The 18,827-nt window shown below is 52.1% G+C and overlaps 1 protein-coding gene across 7 annotated transcripts in view; it reads left to right on the forward strand.

The window, feature by feature from the left end:
* Positions 1 to 18,827, forward strand: part of TBC1D14 (TBC1 domain family member 14) — a 106,789-nt gene that overhangs the window by 61,102 nt on the left and 26,860 nt on the right. For 6 of the 7 annotated variants that reach the window (XM_042936983.1, XM_042936982.1, XM_042936980.1 and 3 more), the window contains exons 4-6: positions 14,068 to 14,186; positions 15,940 to 16,022; positions 17,171 to 17,288. In XM_042936983.1, coding sequence (XP_042792917.1) covers positions 14,068 to 14,186; positions 15,940 to 16,022; positions 17,171 to 17,288 — 320 coding nt within the window. Of the gene's footprint in view, positions 1 to 6,421; positions 6,477 to 14,067; positions 14,187 to 15,939; positions 16,023 to 17,170; positions 17,289 to 18,827 lie in introns of those variants that run through there. The other variant, XM_042936985.1, reaches the window with a different exon arrangement.

The following is an 18,827-nucleotide window of genomic DNA, read 5'->3' on the forward strand; positions in this document are numbered from 1 at the left end:
TCTATAATCCCTTTAACACTGGGAGAGCCTTCCTCTGGCCTTTTCCAGGTCTGGCTGGCTTGTCTTATGCTGCCGGTGGGCCTGAGGAGGCAGAATCAGCAGGTGCAGGGGTGGAAAACATCTTCCCTTCTTCCCTTCTGGGTGCTCTTTCTGGTCTAGTAATTAAATAGACATAAGACAGATGAACAGGAGAAAAACTAATGTACATACGGGGGACTCCAAGAAGTGACCAAAGCAGGTGGCTTTTATACCTTTTAGGCAGAGAGACAAGAAAACTGAAGAATTGACGAGACGAGGGGGGTTTGGACTTGGGGCCGAAAGTTAGTGAAAAGGAGTAAGGTTTGTTTTTATAGCCCTGTTGGCCCTAAATTCCCTCTCTCTGGTGATAAGGCAAACGTCTGTCCTCCTGGTGCAGGGAGGGTGCCTCTCACACAGGAGACTCATTTCCTGCTTTCAGGGGGACAGGCAGGGCCACGGCGTCCTTGCTGCTTCTGAGAGACTTTAGTTCATGATCGTCCGTGTGCCAAAGTGGCATGTCTGGAGGCGGCATTTTCTGTGCTCCTTCACAGACGACTGCAGAGGACTCCAAGAAGCCTCAGATCAGAGGACAGTAAGGCTGTTCTTTTTTTTTTTTTTTCCTTTAAAAGTTTTCTCCAATGCTGATTTAATTTTGAGAGAGAGACAGAGGGACAGAGCAGGAGTGGGGGGTGGGGGGAGCAGAGATTGGGAGACACAGAATCCGAAGCAGGCTCCAGGCTCTGAGCTGTCGGCACAGAGCCCGATGGGGACTGGCACCCACCGACTGCAAGATCATGACCTGAGCCGAGGTCGGCTGCTTAACAAACTGAGCCACCCAGGCACCCTGAGAGTAAGGCTGTTTCAAACCTTCCTGTAAGAGACTTGTCTAACTTGAACTCACAATGTTACTCGTCAGTGTGGAAGCACTTTGGATGGGACCTTCACATTAGCACTAGAAACTACTCCTTGGTATTCCCGGAAGTAATAGGCAAGCGCTGCCTTTGTTCCTTGGGCTCATGCCTGCGTCTGACGATCAGTGTGACCTCAGCCCTGTGAAGGGAGCGCTGTCGTAGGAAACTGAAATCTTAGCTGAGAGGCAGCACGTCAGAGAAGTTGGCAGTAAGGGGCTGTGGAGTCAGACTGCCTGAGTTCGGATCTGCCCTGCCACCTGCCACGTGCCTCTCACCCGAGGAGGCCACTCGGAGCCTCAGGTGCCGTGTCTGGGGACAGAGAGTCAGGGGAGGTGACGCTGGCCTTGCCTGCGTTAGTGTCGTGGGGCCGCTCTAACACAGTGCCACAAACTCGGTGGCTGACCACAGCACACGCGTATTCCCCTACGGCTTTGGAGGTCAGAAGCGTGAGATGAGTTTTCTGGGCTAAAATCAAGGTGTTGGCCAGGTCGGTCTTTCTAGAGGCTCCAGCGGGGAGTCTGTTCTTTACCTTCCAGCTTCTAGAGGCCGCGGGCGTTGTTTGGCGTGCGGCCGCCTCACTCCAACCACTGTCTCCGTGGACGTGTGGCCTCCCTTCCACAGTCATGCCTCCCTGTGTCCATCGTTTAAGGATACCTGTGGTTATTTTGGGCCCACCCAGATAATCCAGGATCATCTCTGCCATCTCAAGGTCCGTAACCTTAATCCCATCTGCAAAGCACCTTCTGCCGTTGACAGGTGCTGGGGATTCCGACACGGGCACACGTGGGGGCCACCATTCAGCCTAGCACCGTCCCTGCCTTGTGGGATTGCTAGGACTGAATGAGAGGCACCGGGTCTCGGCCCAGTGCCCCCTCCAAGCTGGTGTTCTGGGCCGTCTTCCCTGCCCCCTGCACCCCCCCCGCCCCCCCCCCCCCCCCCCCCCCCCAGTCTGACCACCCAGAATGCCGTCGGTCATCACCGTCACAGGACTCTGGTATTTTCTGTGCAGCACTCTACCCCATGCTACGTTCTTGCTCGTTTGTTTCTTCACTGCTTGCCTCTCAACCCCTGCTAGACCAGAAGCTCACGAGAGCAAGGCCTAGGCTCAACGATTGCTCTATCTCCAGGGCCTGGCACGGCGCCAAGCTTTAGTGGGTGGTTAATACATATTTGTTAAATGGATGAATGAGCATCGAAATTCCGAAACACTCCACCGTGGAGCTGTTTTTCTTCCTGTTTTTATGACAACGTAAGCATTTTCCCATAGTCTTAAATATTCTCTCACGATCTCATTCTTACCCCTTAAGTAATGGTCTTCTGTGTAGCGCGATTTACTTCACCAGTCCCCAGGATCGGGAGGTTGTTCCTTCGGTGACCTTTCCATCCCCGGGAGATGTGGTGGTCTGGAGCAAGGTTGGGTTTGCCAGCCTGCCTGCTGGGGTGTGGCCCTGAACGAGCGAATCAGTCTGACCTCCTTGACCGCAAAGGGCAAAGACAACGATGTTACAGATGAATCAAAGAAGCAAATCCACTGTGCTGGTAGACACGCAGGAAGCCTGGGAATGAGCTCTGGTTAACTCAGAAGACTTCAGGAGGAAGAGTTCTTTACAGGTGCATGTGAGCTTTAAAGCCATACTGAGATGGAGAGAAGGCTCTTTTAACTTCGGATTTTTGCTTTACGTTCCAAAATTTAGTAAAGTCAACTTGTTAGCACATGCTATGACATGTACTTAAAACTTTGTAAGTGGTCCTCAATTCTAAAATAACGTGATAGAACCTTCTTAAAGTAACTTGCAGGCTACAGTCTGCCAGAAGAGATAAGCAATGTGTTTGGGTAAGCATATCCGAGTGCATATTTAACGCACGCGTAACACATATCTCTGTCATATTTGAATTTGGTGAGACTGTGGGCTCAGGTTGTATGACTTCCAGCGTATGGGGCTCTAGGTGTCGGTAGGAAGCCGGGGGAGGCCGAGGACCCACTCCTGTGTGTGAGAACGGAGCTTTACCACGTGAGCCCTCTTTGGCTCCAGGAACTGAAAGCCAGCAGCAACCCCACAGGCCACTCAGCTGCCTCCTGGGGCTCTTGGGAATCTTGGAGGCTTCTCGAGTTCTCCTGCAGTATACCGGTTGTCTGCTTGCTGGTCTATGAGTGAGGCGAGGGCAGGGACTTTTCGTCTCTGTTCCTAGGGCCAAGCACCATTAGTGCTGGGTGGATGGGTGGATGGGTGGGAGGAAGGAAGGAAGGAAGATGGAAGGATGGATGAATGGATGGAAGGAAGGAAGGGTGGAAGGATAGGTGGATGGATGGAAGGAAGGATAGGTGGATGGATGGATGCATGGATGGAAGGGAGGGAGGGAAAATGACTTCTCAGCTGCTGGGTGTCTCCACTGTGCTGTGTACTTTGTTAGCCTTCAGTGGTGAAAAGACTACCAGAATCCCCAGTCTCAGAGGTTTCATGGTCCCTTGAGGGAAATACATCTCAATCAAACAGTCATGTAATTATGAGTGTGATTAGTGCTGTGCTAGGAGAGAATGATGGGGCCTTGCTCTAGCTCAGGTGGGCAGGGCAGGGGTGCTTCCATGGGGGTGGCTACTTATGACAGGACCTGAAGGATGTGTCACCAGCCATCTGTCCCTCGTGTCTGTCCTGTGAATAAAAACTTTGCATCTACGGAAGGGTTCCAGGAACAATTTAGTAAACACCCGTATCACATTCATTTTATTGTGCCTCTATTTTTTAAAAATGGAATCATTTGAGGGTCCCTGGGTAGCTCAATCAGTTAAGCACTGACTTCAGCTCGGGTTACGATCTCGCGGTCTGTGAGTTCGAGCCCCGCGTCGGGCTCTGTGCTGACAGCTCGGAGCCTGGAGCCTGCTTCGGATTCTGTGTCTCCCTCTCTCTGCCCCTTCCTGGCTCTATCAAAAATGAATAAACATTTAAAAAAATGGAATCGTTTGAAAGTAAGTTGCAGATACCGTGTCATCTAACCCCTAATTACGTCAGCGTACAGATCTTCAGAGTAAAGACGCGCACCTACGTAACCATGAGCTGTTACCGCGCCTGCAAGAGTGATCAGTCATTCCATTTGACCGTGACCATGTTCATGACCAGACCCCGTTCTTTTCCCCAGCTGCACCAGCCTGTTCTTTATGAACTGGCATCCAGTGAGGCTTGTATGTCGCCCTTAGTTACTTGTCCTGTGATTCTCTTGGTATAAAACAGTAATTCTGCCAGTTTTTCCAGGCATTTACCTTTTTTTTTTTTTTTTTTTTTTTTAATGACTATGGGTCAAAGATGCATTGAACACATGGAGATGAGTAAGATGTTAAAATTGATTCTAAAGGCATTTGAAGAACTAGGTGTTTATCGGCATAAAAATAAAAGAATTAAAATAAAGATTGTTAGGTTAGATTTAAACCAACAGACAGGTAGGGACAAGAAAACAAAACCTTCTGAGTTGTTTTTTCCATTGGACATAAATCTACCAGTTAATATGTCACTTCACATTTTCTGGGCTCTGATAAAGTAATAAATAGCACAGGCATAGTCTCCTGGAAAACTGAATAATCTCCAGGCAGGTATGTTAAAAATGCCCTTGTATGAATGGAAAGTATACCCCACCCCCCAGTGCTTTGTCTTCCAAATTTTGACTACTTTCTCTTAAGGCTTTCCCTAACCCTTTTTTTTTTTTTATGTTTATTATTATTTATTTTAGAGGGAGAGAGAGCCAGTGTGAGTTCAGGAGGGGCAAAGAGAGAGAGAGAGAGAGAGAGGGACAGAGGATCCCAGTCTCTGCTGAAAGCAGACAGCCCGACACGGGGCTCAAACTCCAGATCATGACCCGAGCCAAAGTCAGCCGCTTAACTGACTCAGCCACCCAGGTGCCCCGCAATCCTTGTATCCGAAATCAACCTCTCCCCGTTTATCCTATTACTTTTTGAAAACAGCTTTGCCGAAGTATAATTCCATAAAATTCCTCATTGTGCGTACTGAGTGATTTTTTCCTAAGTTTCCGCAGTTGTGCAACTGTCAGTGCAATCCAGTATTCGGGTATTTTCCTCACTCGATGAAGTTCCTGTTGGCAGTGGGTCTCTACTCCCCCCTCCAGCTCCAGGCAGACACTAACTTGCCTTCTCTCTAGAGATTTGCCTTGTAAAGAAATGTCCTAGAAATGGATCGTGCAGATTAGCCTTTGCGTGGTTTCTTCCACTGTGTCCCGCTCTGGGGTTTGCCTGCATCGTAGCCTGTGTCCACGGCTCCTTCCTCTCCATCCCCGTGCTCAGTTAATGTGCGCTCACGTTGTGAAGATGTGCCTCAAGTCTCTCTCTGGACGCCTGTTTTCTTTGCCTTGGGCGGGTCCCCAGGAGTGCGGTAGGTACACATCCAACGGTGTAAGAAACCGCCAGACGCTTTCCCAAAATGGCTGCGCCTGCCAATGACTTATGCAAACCCATCTCTCCATGTATTCTCCTGTTCCTCCTCATTGCCTTGTCGTTCTGCGTGTGGCCTCGTGGATATCATGGACTTCTTTCTGAGTGAAGAAGTTTCTGGTGGCAGTTTGGGAATGCGGTTATCCAGAAAATCAGCCCGGGAAAGCCTGGTACTCATAGTCTGGGGACTTGTGAATTTCCATCACAGAGGAGTCTTGCATTGTCTCAGACCGAATTTGTTCAGCCCTTGGACATTGGACCCATGGGCTGACCAGAAATAACGTTTGACCCTATGCAGATTTTAAACATTTTTGTAAATTGAGGTATAATTTATAAGCAGTGGGATGCTCTCATCTGAAGGGTGCTCTCCAGTTAGCTTTGATGAGTGCATGTAAAGATACCATTTCTGACACCCCGCACAGATGCTAATGCCCCTTCCCAGCCAATCCCCCAGAAGCAGTCGTTGGTCAGATTGCTATCAGGATGTGTTTGGGTGTGTACCCTGACCTTCGGATTGAACTAATCTTATTGCAGAAAAAAATGAGCAACGGTGTAGAGAATAAAAATTGCTCATCATAAGCCCACGACCCAGAGGTTAGTAGTGTAGATATTTCACATAGTTCCTTTTGGTAATGCACATTTTTTATTTTAAAAAACCTTGCAGAGCAGAGCTTTGCCCTGTGCTCGGTGTTGTGCTGCCTCCTTTTAAGAGTGTCCCATTTCCCAGCGTGATGTTGCTGCGCTGAGATGCCGCGTCGCCCACCCCTTCGTGTCCGCCTGCGTCGGCTCCAGCGGGCGCGGGGAGCCGCGGCGGGACGGAGGGGTCGGGACCGGGGGGGGGGGGGGGGGGGGGGGGGGAACCCGGGACTCGGGGAGCCGCCCCCGCCGCCCACACCGCTCTCGGCTCCCCGCCTCCCCGCGTCCGCGCGCCAGGCCTGACGCGCCGAGACGGAGCGCGCGATCGGCAGCGCGGCATCTGCGCGCGACTGCGCGGCCTGCCGCCCCCGCCCCCGCCCGCCGAGCCGCCGCCCGAGGTCCCCGGAGCCGGCCGCCGGAGCCCGCCCGGGCATGGAGCCGCCGGCCGCGCGCCCCTGAGCCCCGCGGCGTTCATGGTGAGTGGGGCCGCCCCCCCCCCGCCCCCCCCCCGGGGGCCACCGCCGGCCACCGGCCGGGGCGCCTGCGTGGGTGCGCCCGGTGCGTGCGTGTGTGTTGCACACGACTGCTCCAGCGAGCCGAGGCTTGCAAGTGGCCGCCGTGCGCCCCGCGCGCCTCCCTGCATTCTTTGTGTGTGCGGTTCCGCGTGATTTTCTAACAGGCCTCGGTTTTAATGGTGCACTGAGAGGCTGAGCGAGCGAGTCGGCGCCGCCTAATTGTTAACCACCCCCATGAGATTGCAGCCTGTTCTCGGATTCGGGTCAGGCCGGGCTCCCGTCTCAGAGGCGAGAGTGGCCTGTGCCTGGGAGCCTGGGGGAAGCCTTTGTGTGAAGATGAGCCCGTACCCTGCTCGCGCCGGGTCCCAGTAGGGTGGTCAGATTGCAGCATCTTGTTGGAACCCACAGCTCACTCGCGCGACCGCAGATTAACTTTTGTGTTGTAGACCTTTTGTAAGGGACACGACAATTAGAAAGGGCTCCGGAGAGTTGCTCTCCCGAGTGCCGTTTCCGGTAACTTAGCGAATGCTCTTTGGGAAAGTACTGCCTGGGGAGTAGACTGGAGGCTCTGAGGGGGCCTTCTTCCTGTGAGGTCAAGCCTCGGTGGTCACCAGGACTGCCCTCTGGCAGACTGAGCACTCGGGAGACCTGGACAGGCCACTCTTCCCCACTAAAAATGTCAAAACCAAAGCGGTGTCGTCTCAGATTCCAAAGCCGTGCCCCTCTCCCCCCAGAACTGCTTGTTACAAATGGCAGAGTGTGAGACGAGCGCCGTGTTCCTTCCAGGCATTTCACTGCCCTTCACTTTTCCTTTCGGCCCTGTTAAGTACCCCTCCTGGCGGGAGATACCGAGAAGAGTCGTTTTTAGTAACGCGACAAGGTAAGAATTCCCTGCCATTTTCTGGGTACCTGCGGTGCCTGTGTGCCTTAGGTTAACCCATTCTCAGTCCATCGACGAGGAAACGGGCTTGGAAGGGTGGAGGGGTGCGCTCAAGGTCACGCTGCGGTGGCGATAGTTGAGGAGGTGCCGGTCGAGACCCAAGCCTGCTTCCTTCCTGGTGCTTCCCCTGCAGGCTGCCTGGGTCCCCGGCGCTGCAGATGTGGCGGCTGTGCTGCCGTCGACACTGGCTCACGTCAGTCGTACGGGTGCCACGTGTGGGGACCCGCCATGCTTTGTCGGAGCCATACCCCCAGCACGTCCATCGTCCTTTGAGAAGGCTGATCTTGGTACCATGTACAGTTGAGTCGAGGACTGGAGTGCAGGCGTGGCCTGATGGCCCGTTCTCCTTCCGGCAAGTGTAGGTTTCCAGGCAGCCGGGGGCTTCCGTTCCTGGCCACACTCTTCCCAGGGCTGTAAGTGGCGTTGACAGCCCCTCCTGCCGTCCCGCCGGGAATACTTCCTGTTCATCATTCGGGTTAGAAGCTTGATCTTTTCTTCGTCCGCCAGGAATACTTCCTGTTCATCATTCGGGTTAGAAGCTTGATCTTTTCTTCGTCCTCTTAAAACAGATGCCTATTGAGGTCATCTTTTTTTCCCTTCCTAACGGCAGGTTATACGCCCTGGGAGTGTGTCCCCCTTCTCCTCGCCCTTCACGTCGTTCAGATCACACCCACGATGGGGATCCTTCCATGGGATGCGTCTCACAGGCTCGCCACGCCTCACTCAGTTTGCTTTCCGCCTCTGTGCCAGTGCAGCTCCTCTCCGGCGAGGCTTGTCCCGGCAGCTCTAGGCGGCTTGTTGAGATCGTAAAACCTAAAGCAACACAGCTTTGCCTCGGCGTCCTTCCCCACGTAACGCGCTCGTCCTACCCCACGAATAAGCCAGCTCTCGTGCGTGTCTCTTGGCCGCCGCCTGTGCTGTCACAGGCCTCTCCCTCGTGGCTTCCAGGCCAATCACCTGGTCCTCTGTCCACTCATACGGACCCTTTCTGAGATGCTTTCCTTGATTTCCCCCAGCTGTAGGCATCCCGTCCTCCGGGCTTGCTCTCCCGTGGCATTTTTCATTCTCTGGTTTCATAGCCTCTGTCAGCATCTTACTGCCCCTCCCAGAGCCCTTCAGGGCTGTGGCCTGGGTCTCCTCGAGTGCCGGGCCCCCTGTAGTTCCTTTGCAGATAAGGCCCCTTTCCATCTTCCTCCTGCCTGCTGAATCTGTTTTGCTCATGGCCCCTGCGTGGAGCTGAGGCCCTGCTCAGATGCCCTGACATTTTTCTGGACCCTTTGCTAGGTCATCGGACCCCACCCACCTCTCAGCCCCTGGTTAAGTGCGGTAGGTTCTGTTTGCTGCTCTCGCTGGTGCCCGTCTTGTCTTCCCAGCAGGATGCATGGTAAACCACTCAGGGCAGAGGCTTCCAAATTAGTGGCTTGTAAGCCTTTTTGACCTGACACCACCCCCCCCCCGCCCCGGCTTAGACAGTTTGAGACTGCACACTGACATAACTAGGCATAGAAGTGAAACCAACTGTCCTTACTATGTGGATTGTGTATTTTTTATCGTTTGATTTAAAAGAAAGAAAATACTGCAGGGGCACCTGGGTGGCTCAGTTGGTTAGGCGTCCCCTGACTCTTGATTTTAGCTCAGGTCATGATCTCACAGTTCGTGAGTTTGAGCCCCGTGTCAGGCTCTGCACTGATAGCACAGAGCCTGCTTGGGATTCTCAAAATAAATAAACTTTAAAAAAAAAAAAAGAAAGAAAGAAAGAAAAAAAATGTTACCATGACTACTTAAACTGATTTGTCACCAGAACTTTGAAGAACTCTGTTCTCACTTGCCACTGGGGCCGAGCAGGGCGTTGCACTCTAGCTGTCGCTGGAACAGGTGATTTATACTGAGTAGTCTGCAGGCTCGTCAAAATTTGATCCCATAAGGGTCCCAAGAAGAGAAGGGACTTTATGACGATAAATTGGCCTGAGGCTGGGCCTGGCCCAAAGAAAGGGCTCATGCTTCGTGGCAGCCACCGAACGGACCTCATCTCACCTCCTCCTCCCAGGAGCCCTCACACTTGATGCCTTTTCATAGGTGAGGAAGCAGGCTGAGCGAGGAGAGAGAGGACTCGCCTCAGGTCAGAGCCAGGCTTCCAACTCACTCTTTTTGCTTCCAGAGACCTAGCTCTTGCCCCATCACGTGCTGACCCTAACGCTGATCATTCATGGCTGAAAGTTGTTTTTCCAGGGACGTTTTATTCACTGCCCTCCCCCCACACCCCCCCCCGAAGGATCCTTAGAGTGAATAGTCCTCTCTTTTTTCCTAGTTAAACAATGATCTTATTTGCTCGAGTGCTCAGACAAATTTATGCCATGAGGGCAGAGGCTGTGAGTGACTCATATTTCCAACTGGGGGAAGGACTTGCTAGGTCTTAACGATTATTGAGCCAACCAGTAAATACGGCTCTTGGTCAGAATGAGTAGGGATTTAGGGGCGCCTGGGCGGCTCAGTCGGTTAAGCGTCCGACTTCAGCTCAGGTCATGATCTCACAGTTCGTGGGTTCGAGCCCCACGTCGGCCTCTGTGCTGACAGCTCAGAGCCTGGAGCCTGCTTTGGATTCCGTGTCTCTCTCTCTCTGCCCCTCTCCTGCTCATGCTCTCTCTCTCAAATAAATAAAACATTTAAAATTTTTTAAAAAAAGAATGAGTAGGAATTTAGCATCCTTATCCTTTCTGTTCCTCTTGAGACGCCTTCAGACAGCAACAGCCTTCTTAATTAAATGGTAGACATCCTCAGGTAGGTCCAGAGCAAGTCCTTTAGACTTAGGAATTCTTGGGATGTTATTGACTGTCACAGAATGTACCTGGGCAGTGCCTCCTGAGTCTGTTGGGATCACACCAATTTGTGAGGGAGCCAGGCCCGTCTTGGCCAGTGTGCGCGTCTGCTCCTTCACATCCTTAGATGTCAGCCTCGGCCAGATGGGGGCGCTGGGCCCTGAGGCGGAGCCCGCTGGGACGGGCCCTCCTCGGGACGTGCATGTGCCCCACGGTGGCGGTGGTCAGGCAGCAAAAAAGAGCAGTAGTCCTCAGTTTCTCAAATTGGTTCGTCTCGTTTGGAAAATGAGCTTCTTGTAGACACCTCTGTGTGAACTTCTGGAGGAACAGGGCGTAGCACGTGACCTGTAAACCGTTGCTGACGCCATTTATATCCTTCTAGAAAGGCTTTCCCTGGGATTTCAAGTATGAGCAGGACAGGCCTCTTCATTTTTTTTTTTTTTTTTTAAATCATGCAGTGCTCTATGTGACTAAAACAGAAAAGTGTTTGCCCTGCACCTGCCCTTAATTCGGTATTACAGGTTGCTGTCATGGTTGGACGGGATGCGAATGATTAAATTACTTCTGCATCATGTCCGTGAGTGGCTCGCCTGAGTTCCGGAGGGTGGTGGCGAGTGTGACTGCAGAACCCGAGGCTTGACTTCTGACCCCAGCTCCTCTGCTCTGGCTGGGCCGGTCATTGACGGCTCTGGGTCTCCACCTTCCCTTCTGTGGCCTGGGGACGGAGGCGGCTCCTCAGAGGGCTGGCGTGAAGGCCAAGTTCTGCTCACTGTGTGTGTAAAATTCTCACCAAGCGTTTGGCTCATTAACGTCTGTTTCCACTTGCTGTAAAGAGCTTCTGAGCGCTAACTGAAGAGATCTGATGTTTTTTGGTTATGCATCAAGGCGTTTGGTTAATTCTACTGTTTTTTGTATCTGTGCTGTTTGTAGACTTGGTTGCTTGGCCCTAGAGGTGGGGTATGTGTGTGTGTGTGTGCGCGTGTGTGTGTGTGTGTGTGCGCGCGCGTGTGCATTATGCACTTGTTTCAGGGCTAAGGATAATGGTACTCAGCAACCAGGGCTGCCCTTTATCGAGAACTTTCTCTGCACCAAGCCTCTCCTTGTTCCTTAGCGCTGTCTGGTCAGTACGGTTTCCCTTTTTGCACATGTGGACACGAAGCTCAGGGATTCTAAGTTCTGCCTGAAGCCACGGCTGGGTATTGGTGGTGAATTTGCTCCCGTACCTGTCTGCCTCCAGAGGCCACACTTAACCCAAGTAGCCTTTTCCCTCTAAAGCTGCACACCGGTTTAAGTATAGTCAAAAAGAGATTGGGCTGGCACAGAGTGGCGGAGTGGCCAGCCCCAGCCCCTTGCCGGCTGTGTGTTTGGGGGTAACTCACTTCACCTTGAGCCTCAGTTACCCTATCTATCAAATGGGGGGGAGCCTTGCCACGGAGATTGTTACCGAGATAAAGTGACACAGTGTGTGTAAAGCACACACAGCAAATGGAAACGGGTGTCCACGTTCTGGGACATTTAACTTGGGGCTTATCGTTTTTGGCCTTGGCGTATAGGTCACTAGACCACGGTCACCAGATAGGACCTTACAGGGCATTCGTTACTAATTCTTGTTAAAATGCAGCATGCCTCAGAATCTTTCTTAACATACAGCTTTTGGTAGATTGTCCGCGGAACTCAAGATTGGGGCGTCCAGGTGCTAGATTCGAAGCTTCCAGTGCCTGGCGTCATGTTAGATTGCAGCCGAGTGCCCGAAACCGCACGTGATCAGATGTGGAATCGATGAAAAAGTGAGTCTGTTTTGTCGGTCTGGGCAGGCAGAAGTCGTTCTAGTATTTTAATGGAACCATTTTAAGTTAGAGTAGACAGTGATGTCATCTGATTTTGTCCATCCAGACGTACAGAACAGCCCCACCCACCTGCCTCTCCGTGCACTCTCTTCTCATAGCTTACGTAGTTTGAGGAAAGAAATTTTCCTCTCCACTTTTTAGAAGCCTCTACAGGCTTCTCTAGCTGAGAGAAGAGTCGCTTGCCAAATAATTTTACCAGTAACACCCTCCTTGGCAGCTGTTAATAAAATTCATTTTGCAGTTAATTCCTTTCCACTTGGGATACTGCCTCTGTTATCTGGAATGGGTGTTAAGTCTTAGGTTAACTATTCATTTGTTTGTCCTGTCGTACCAATTAGATTGTCTTCCCTTAAGTGAGGGTCCCGGGAGCCTCGTCTATAATAGGCAACCAGAAAGTATTGGTTCTTTTTTTTTTTTTTTTTTTTTTTTTTTTTCCTGTTTTGTGGAGGGCTAAGGGTACCCGCGAACGCTATATCAGAAACCGGACTCCTTGGTGCCAACTTGCTTGACTGTCCTGAACTCTCCTGTTTGGGCATTTGGAATGTGGGTCACCAGACGTGACTAAGCTTTTGTGGTTGCAGTCCGTGGGACAGATTAGTTACCCAGGGGTTGAGAGGCTGTTCATGGCACAAATATTTATGTAACAACTTGCAGTGATGGCTTCATACAAAGGTGTTAAAGAATTGTTTTATGTTTCTGCTTTTAAGAAAATGAAACAGGGGCGCCTGGGTGGCTGAGTCAGTTAAGCGTCCGACTTCGGCTTAGGTCATGATTTCACGGTTCATGAGTTCGAGCCCCGCGTCGGGCTCTGTGCTGACAGCTTGGAGCCCGGAGCCCGCTTCGGATTCTGTGCCTCCCTCTCTCTCTGTTCCTCCCCCGCTCGCACTCTGTCTCTCTCTCAAAAAATAAAGAAATATTTTAAAAAATTTAAAAAAAAGAAAATGAAACAGCATTCGCAACAACATGGATGGACCTAGGGTGTTATGCTAAGTGAAATGAGTCAGAGAGACGGATACCAGATGAGTTCACTCATGTGTGGAATGTGAAGAGCAAAACAAATGAATAAACAACGAGCAGAAACATCTGTAAATGCAGAGGCCACACTGGTGGTGGCCAGAGGGGAGGGGGTGGGAGTGGGAAAATGGGTGGAGGGGAGAGGGAGATGCAGGCTTCCAGCTGTGGAGCGAGTAAGTCATGGGGACAAAGTGCGCAGCACGGGGAGTAGAGTCAGTGCTCCTGTCCTAGTGCTGCGTGGGGACAGGCGGTAGCTGCACGGGAGGTGAGCACAGCATAATACACAGAGTTGTCTGCGGAGTTGGTACGTTGTACACCTTAAACTAATATAACGTTGTGTTACCTGGATTTCAGTTAAAAAAATATGTATGTAAAGTGAAACAGCGTTTTCATCTTCTGCAAAAAAGTTTTAACCTCTTCCATCGCAGAAGCGATTTAAAGCCAACAAAAATACATCAAACGCGATGAGACAAAAGAAAGTGGGTTTGAGGTTTCGGTCGGGAGTGGGTATAGGAGATGAAGCCAGGGGATCAGATGGGTGCCAGAATTGGCTATTGCCCTGGCTCTGAGCTTCCCAGCGGCCACTGCAATGATCAGTACAACTTGACGTTGTTCAGAAGCCGGAAGATACGCCTCTTAACCCAGGAGAAGCAGAGGACACCCGAGGTGGCTTGTGGGCCCTTCTAAAGGGGCTGCTGGGATGGCGGTCCTCGGCGGCTCCCCCACCGGCACGGGGGAGGGGCACGGTTCTCCCCACGGGGCTGTGGGACCCCTTTAGTGGGTGGCTCTTCCTTCTGAAAAGGAAGTGGTTTCAGTGCATTATCCTCAAAATCACGTGAAAGACTTGGTTACAAAACAGCTTTCTCGCCTTCGGAAGGGCGTCATGACACCTGAGCTGGCCAGGCCCACAGGTATCCCTTGTTTCTTTGTTCCAGGAATATGAAGACAAGGCTGGACGACCTAGCAAGCCGCCCTCTCCGAAGCAGAATGTGAGGAAGAATCTTGATTTTGAGCCACTTTCTACCACCGCACTCATCCTGGAAGACAGACCAGCGTGAGTCTTTTTCTTTTCTTTCTTTTTTTTTTTTTTTTTAACTTACTTTTGAGAGAGAGCATGAGCAGGGGAGGGGCAGAGAGCGAGGCAGACACAGAATCTGAAGCAGGCTCTAGGCTGTCAGCACAGAGCCCGACGTGGGGCTTGAACTCAGGAACGGGTGAGATCATGACCTGAGCTGAATTTGGACGCTCAACTGACTGAGCCAGCCAGGCGCCCCGAGACCAGCGTGAGTCTTAAAAGACTCTCTAGAATGTTTGCTTTAGTAGATGAGTACAGTTTACACTAGAAAAGGGCCGGGGGCACCAGAGGGGAGAAGAGTAAGCCATATTTCATATTAGAAATGCTCATTTCCTCATTTCCTCTTTATTGCCTACATTGACATGTGTTCTCTGATGATAATAATAATAATAATAATAAAAGAACTTCTCTGGAAAACTGTCCTTTAACACAGAAATTCTGACTCCGGGTTTTCCATTCAAGTGGTTTTTCATTTTAATTCAGCGTTTAGAAATACTTAAGTAGCTATTGTAAACTGTGGACCAGCTTGTAACTGCCAGAACCCCGGGAAGTGTACGTAGCGCACAGGCGGCGTTGCAGGGGCGCCCCAGTCCTGTGGGACAGGTCCTGGACTGGCCTGCTGGGTTCTGTGGGATCTGCAGCACACGGGCTGCAGCGATCTCACCAGGCCCGCCTCTCTCTGGGCCTCTGGTGTCCCTGCACGGATGAGATCGGTTTTGAGGACGGGTTTACAGACCACACTTGGAGACCTTAGGGAGGTACAGGCCGCAGCTCACCTCGCTTCAGTATCGAGCTTCCGTGGAACACTGCGCTTGAATAGAAGGATCCCTCAGCTGTGAAAAGAGGGAGAAAGAGAGATTGTAGAGCAGCGGTCCCTTGGGTCCCCGCCCATTCTGAAATTTAAAACTGATAAAATCCAAAGAAGAAATGCGTCATCTGATGTTAACTCGTGGTCCTTGGAATTGGTGGGTATGTCGTGGACGGGGAGAGAAGCCCTGAAGTGCCGGATGAGGAAGGTGGACAGAGACGTGGAAAGAGCCCACTGAGGATCACCGCTCCTGCGGTGTTCCCAGAACGGTGGCCTCCGGGAGACAGCACCGTGCCCTCCTGCAGCAGGGCGGTGGCTCATTCCGAATGTGCCCCAACACGGGGTGCACCAGCCAGACCTTGCCGCCTCCCACTTGTCAAGGGCCAGCAGATTCTCCCGCACTTTCCTGAAGGAGCCTTGATTTTAGTGTTTTTACCCAGGATTCGAAGTTGCACACCCCGTGCAGGTGCACATTTGTGTGTAAGAAACCAAACAGATGAGCCAGTAGCGGATACGAACAGACCTTGTGCCCCTGAGAAACTGGCCCAGGCACGTGTTCGTACACGTGCCACCCTTCCGGAGGGCCCCTGGTTCACCGTGACCGTGGCGGTTACTAGTGCGTTGTCAGCTTACAGTTGCTTTGGAGACTGGGGTGAAAAATTCCAAAAGGTGAAGTGTTTATTGGGACCGTGGGCAATTGTTCTCTTCTTTCTAGTGATCTTTGTACTTCAGGTTGTTCACAGTGAGCTTGTTTTAGCGTCTGAAAGTATGTTTAGTTTACGAAATTGTTGTGTCTTTGTAACAAATGTAGTTTTTTGGTCTTTGAATTTGTCATTTTTTTTAGCAAGTAATTCTGAAAGCTTTGTTTTTCAACGACTTTTGTTTGCTATTTAAAATGGTGAAAACTGTTTATTTTCTATCAAGAAATCTCCCAGCGAAGCCAGCTGAAGAAGCCCAGAAACACAGGCAGCAGTATGAAGAAATGGTGGTTCAGGCCAAAAAACGAGGTAACGGGATTCTTGCGTGTCGGTTGTGTAAGACAGCACAAGACTTTGCGTCTTTCTGGAGATTTTTGTACCTCCTGGAGCCCTACATCCTGAACCTTGGGAAATGTCTTAATGTTTTGAAGTTTATAATGTTCCATCAAAAGTCTATGTTTCTACTAACCGTCCGTTCCCGGTAACTTTATTCAAGGTAATAGAATTTACCCAAGAAAAGAGACCGTGCAGGGTGAAAGTGGTTTGGAGAAAGCTTCAGCCACTGGTGATGTGCAGACTTCCTCTCCTCCCTGGGCTCTCTTTTCCTTATTTACAAGAAGATGTGATTGGATTTGATAAAATCCCTTGCAACACTTAAAATCCCTAAGAGTCCAGCATGTTTGAAAAGTATACGTAATCAACAAACTGTGGCCCATCCATACAGTGGAATATTAATTCAGCCGTAAGAAGGAAGGGCATTCTGAGGCGTGCTACCACAGGAACGAACCTGGAGGGCGTTACACTCAGCGAAAGAGGCTACTCACTGAAGGACACACAGATGGAAGTAGAATCGTGGGGGCTGGGGGAGGAGGGCACGGGAGTCCGTGTCTAACGGGTGTGGCGTTTCGTTGTGGGAAGGCGGGAAAGTTCTGGAGACGGACGATGGCGATGGCTGCGTAACAGCGTGAACGTACTCAATGCCACTGATCAATGGTTAAGATGTAAATTTTGTTTTGGGTGTTTTACCACCATAAAAAAACACAAGAAAGTATGTGTCGGTTAAGATGCAGGGTATTTCTCAGGGGAGCTGCTTACACACCAGGAGGGGGGCGAGGCTGGGGCTTCTGTTGGGAAGGGCATCGGGCAGGGGCCACGGGCGTCTGGTGGTCCGGTAATGTTCCCGTTTTTGACCAGGCGGTGGATTTCACGGGTTTCTTTCTTTGATCGGTGAACTGTGTTCTCACGTGAGTACCGCCTCCGTACGTGTGCTCTGCCTGAAAAGCTTCCCAAGAGATGGGTGACACCTGAGCTCTTGAAACTCCGTGAGCCTGAAACGGGTCTAGAGAGAGAGGCCTGTGGTAGCTTCGCAGCGTGACCCCGAGGAAAGTCACGCAGCGTGAACAGGGTGGGTGTCAGTTAACAGGTGCTCTGTTCTTGCTTCCGGTCGCGGTCGGCAGAGCTGAAGGAGGCGCAGCGGAGGAGGAGGCAGCTGGAGGAGAGGTGCCGCCTGGAGGAGAGCATCGGGAACGCCGTCCTCACCTGGAACAACGAGGTTTTGCCTAACTGGGAGACAATGTAAGCCGCGGCGGTGGTCGGGCTGCTAGGCCACCAGGCGCTTCTCTCTGTCACCTGTAGCTGGCGGTGCTGTTCACTGTAGCTCCCGTCACAGCCCTTGGCGAATTTACCTTGTATGTTTGCGTGGCCTGGAGTCTCCCTCCCCGCCTCGGCCGCGTCCTGTCGATCCTTGCCTGGACCCCGTGACAGCCCCCACCTAACCCCCAGTTTGTCCTGTGCTCAGTAGCCAGAGGGATCTTCTAAAGCCCAGGTCTGTGTCCCTCCCTGTAGAGAGTGTCCGTGACTTCCTGCTACTCCGCGAACAGTGTGAATTCCTCTGTGAGATAGCCCGCTGCTTTATCCGTAGGCTCACCTTCCAGCTCTCCTTCCTTGATGAGCCCTTTTCTTAGGGAGCCGCAGGGCCTTTGCATGTTCCATGTCCTTTGCCTAGAGTGCTCTTGCCCTGTAACTCCTCATCCAACTACGTCTTCATTCTTGAAAGCTGAGACTTCCCTGGGGAAAACTTCCCTGCCCAGGTGATTGTAGAAGACCCCTGGGTCTGCTGCATCTGTGTGCTCACGTGTCGATAGTCCTCTTTCTGAAGATGGGGACCGGGTCTTCTCTGATGACACTGGTACTCTGGCCAGTACCCAGCAGAGTCTGGCGGCTGCAGTCATCTTAACAGCAGAGGGGCAGCTGTAGATCTTTTCTTCCTGCGTGTTCAGAATGGAGACGGGACAGCAGTCCCAGGGCCACGCACAGAGGCCGGTGCCTCCTTTCGGGCCTCAGCCCGTTAGCCGGGATGCCGGGGAGCTTGGATGCGAATTTCCCTTCAGCTCTTGTCCCTTCCCACTGAACCGTGTGGCGGGATGTTGGGGACTTGCTTCTGGCACTTTCCCGGGTGTTACTCGCTCTCGTCACGGGGTCAGATGGCCGTTGAGCATGTCTACTAGGTAAACAAGCTGTTCCCAGAGCCTGCTTTTCTGGGCTGGACCCAGTAACAAGGCTTGAGGTGCTCAGAGCCCTGGGGCTGCAGAACCGTCCCTCCCCGTCCGTGCCACGCTGTCCCGATGCTTGACGTGATCTAGATGCGTGCGTTATATATATGACAGCTGCCATTCAGTTCGCCGGCAGGGCTCCAGGCACTGTGCTGGGTACCTCTGTGCTCCGTCCCCCTTAATCTTCAGTACGGCCCCTGGAGGGGAGGGTTTCACCATCCGGGTGTTAGCGGGGACGTTACGGGGTCAGAGAGGGGCGATCTACTCTGGGCTCCGCGGGCGTGGGTGGAGCGGGATGCAGACCCGGTTCCTGCAGCACCAGCCGGCGCTGCATTGAGAGGCGCCTGGGGAGTCTTTGGCACTTTACGTTTGTCCGGTGTGTTGGCAGAGCGTGTCCGTCGCGGCCAGCGGACCTCAGCGCCTTTGTGCGGTTCCGAACGTTCTGGGTTAGCAGAGTCTCCGTGGCCGGTGGAGTTTGGCAGCTCATTACCCGGGTGGCCGGTGCGCAGCAGTGCGGTGGCCGGCCACGGGGCTCTCGGGGTCCCCTCCCCTGCGGCTCTGC

Source organism: Panthera leo, chromosome B1 (assembly GCF_018350215.1).
Source record: "Panthera leo isolate Ple1 chromosome B1, P.leo_Ple1_pat1.1, whole genome shotgun sequence".
NCBI lineage: Eukaryota > Metazoa > Chordata > Mammalia > Carnivora > Felidae > Panthera > Panthera leo.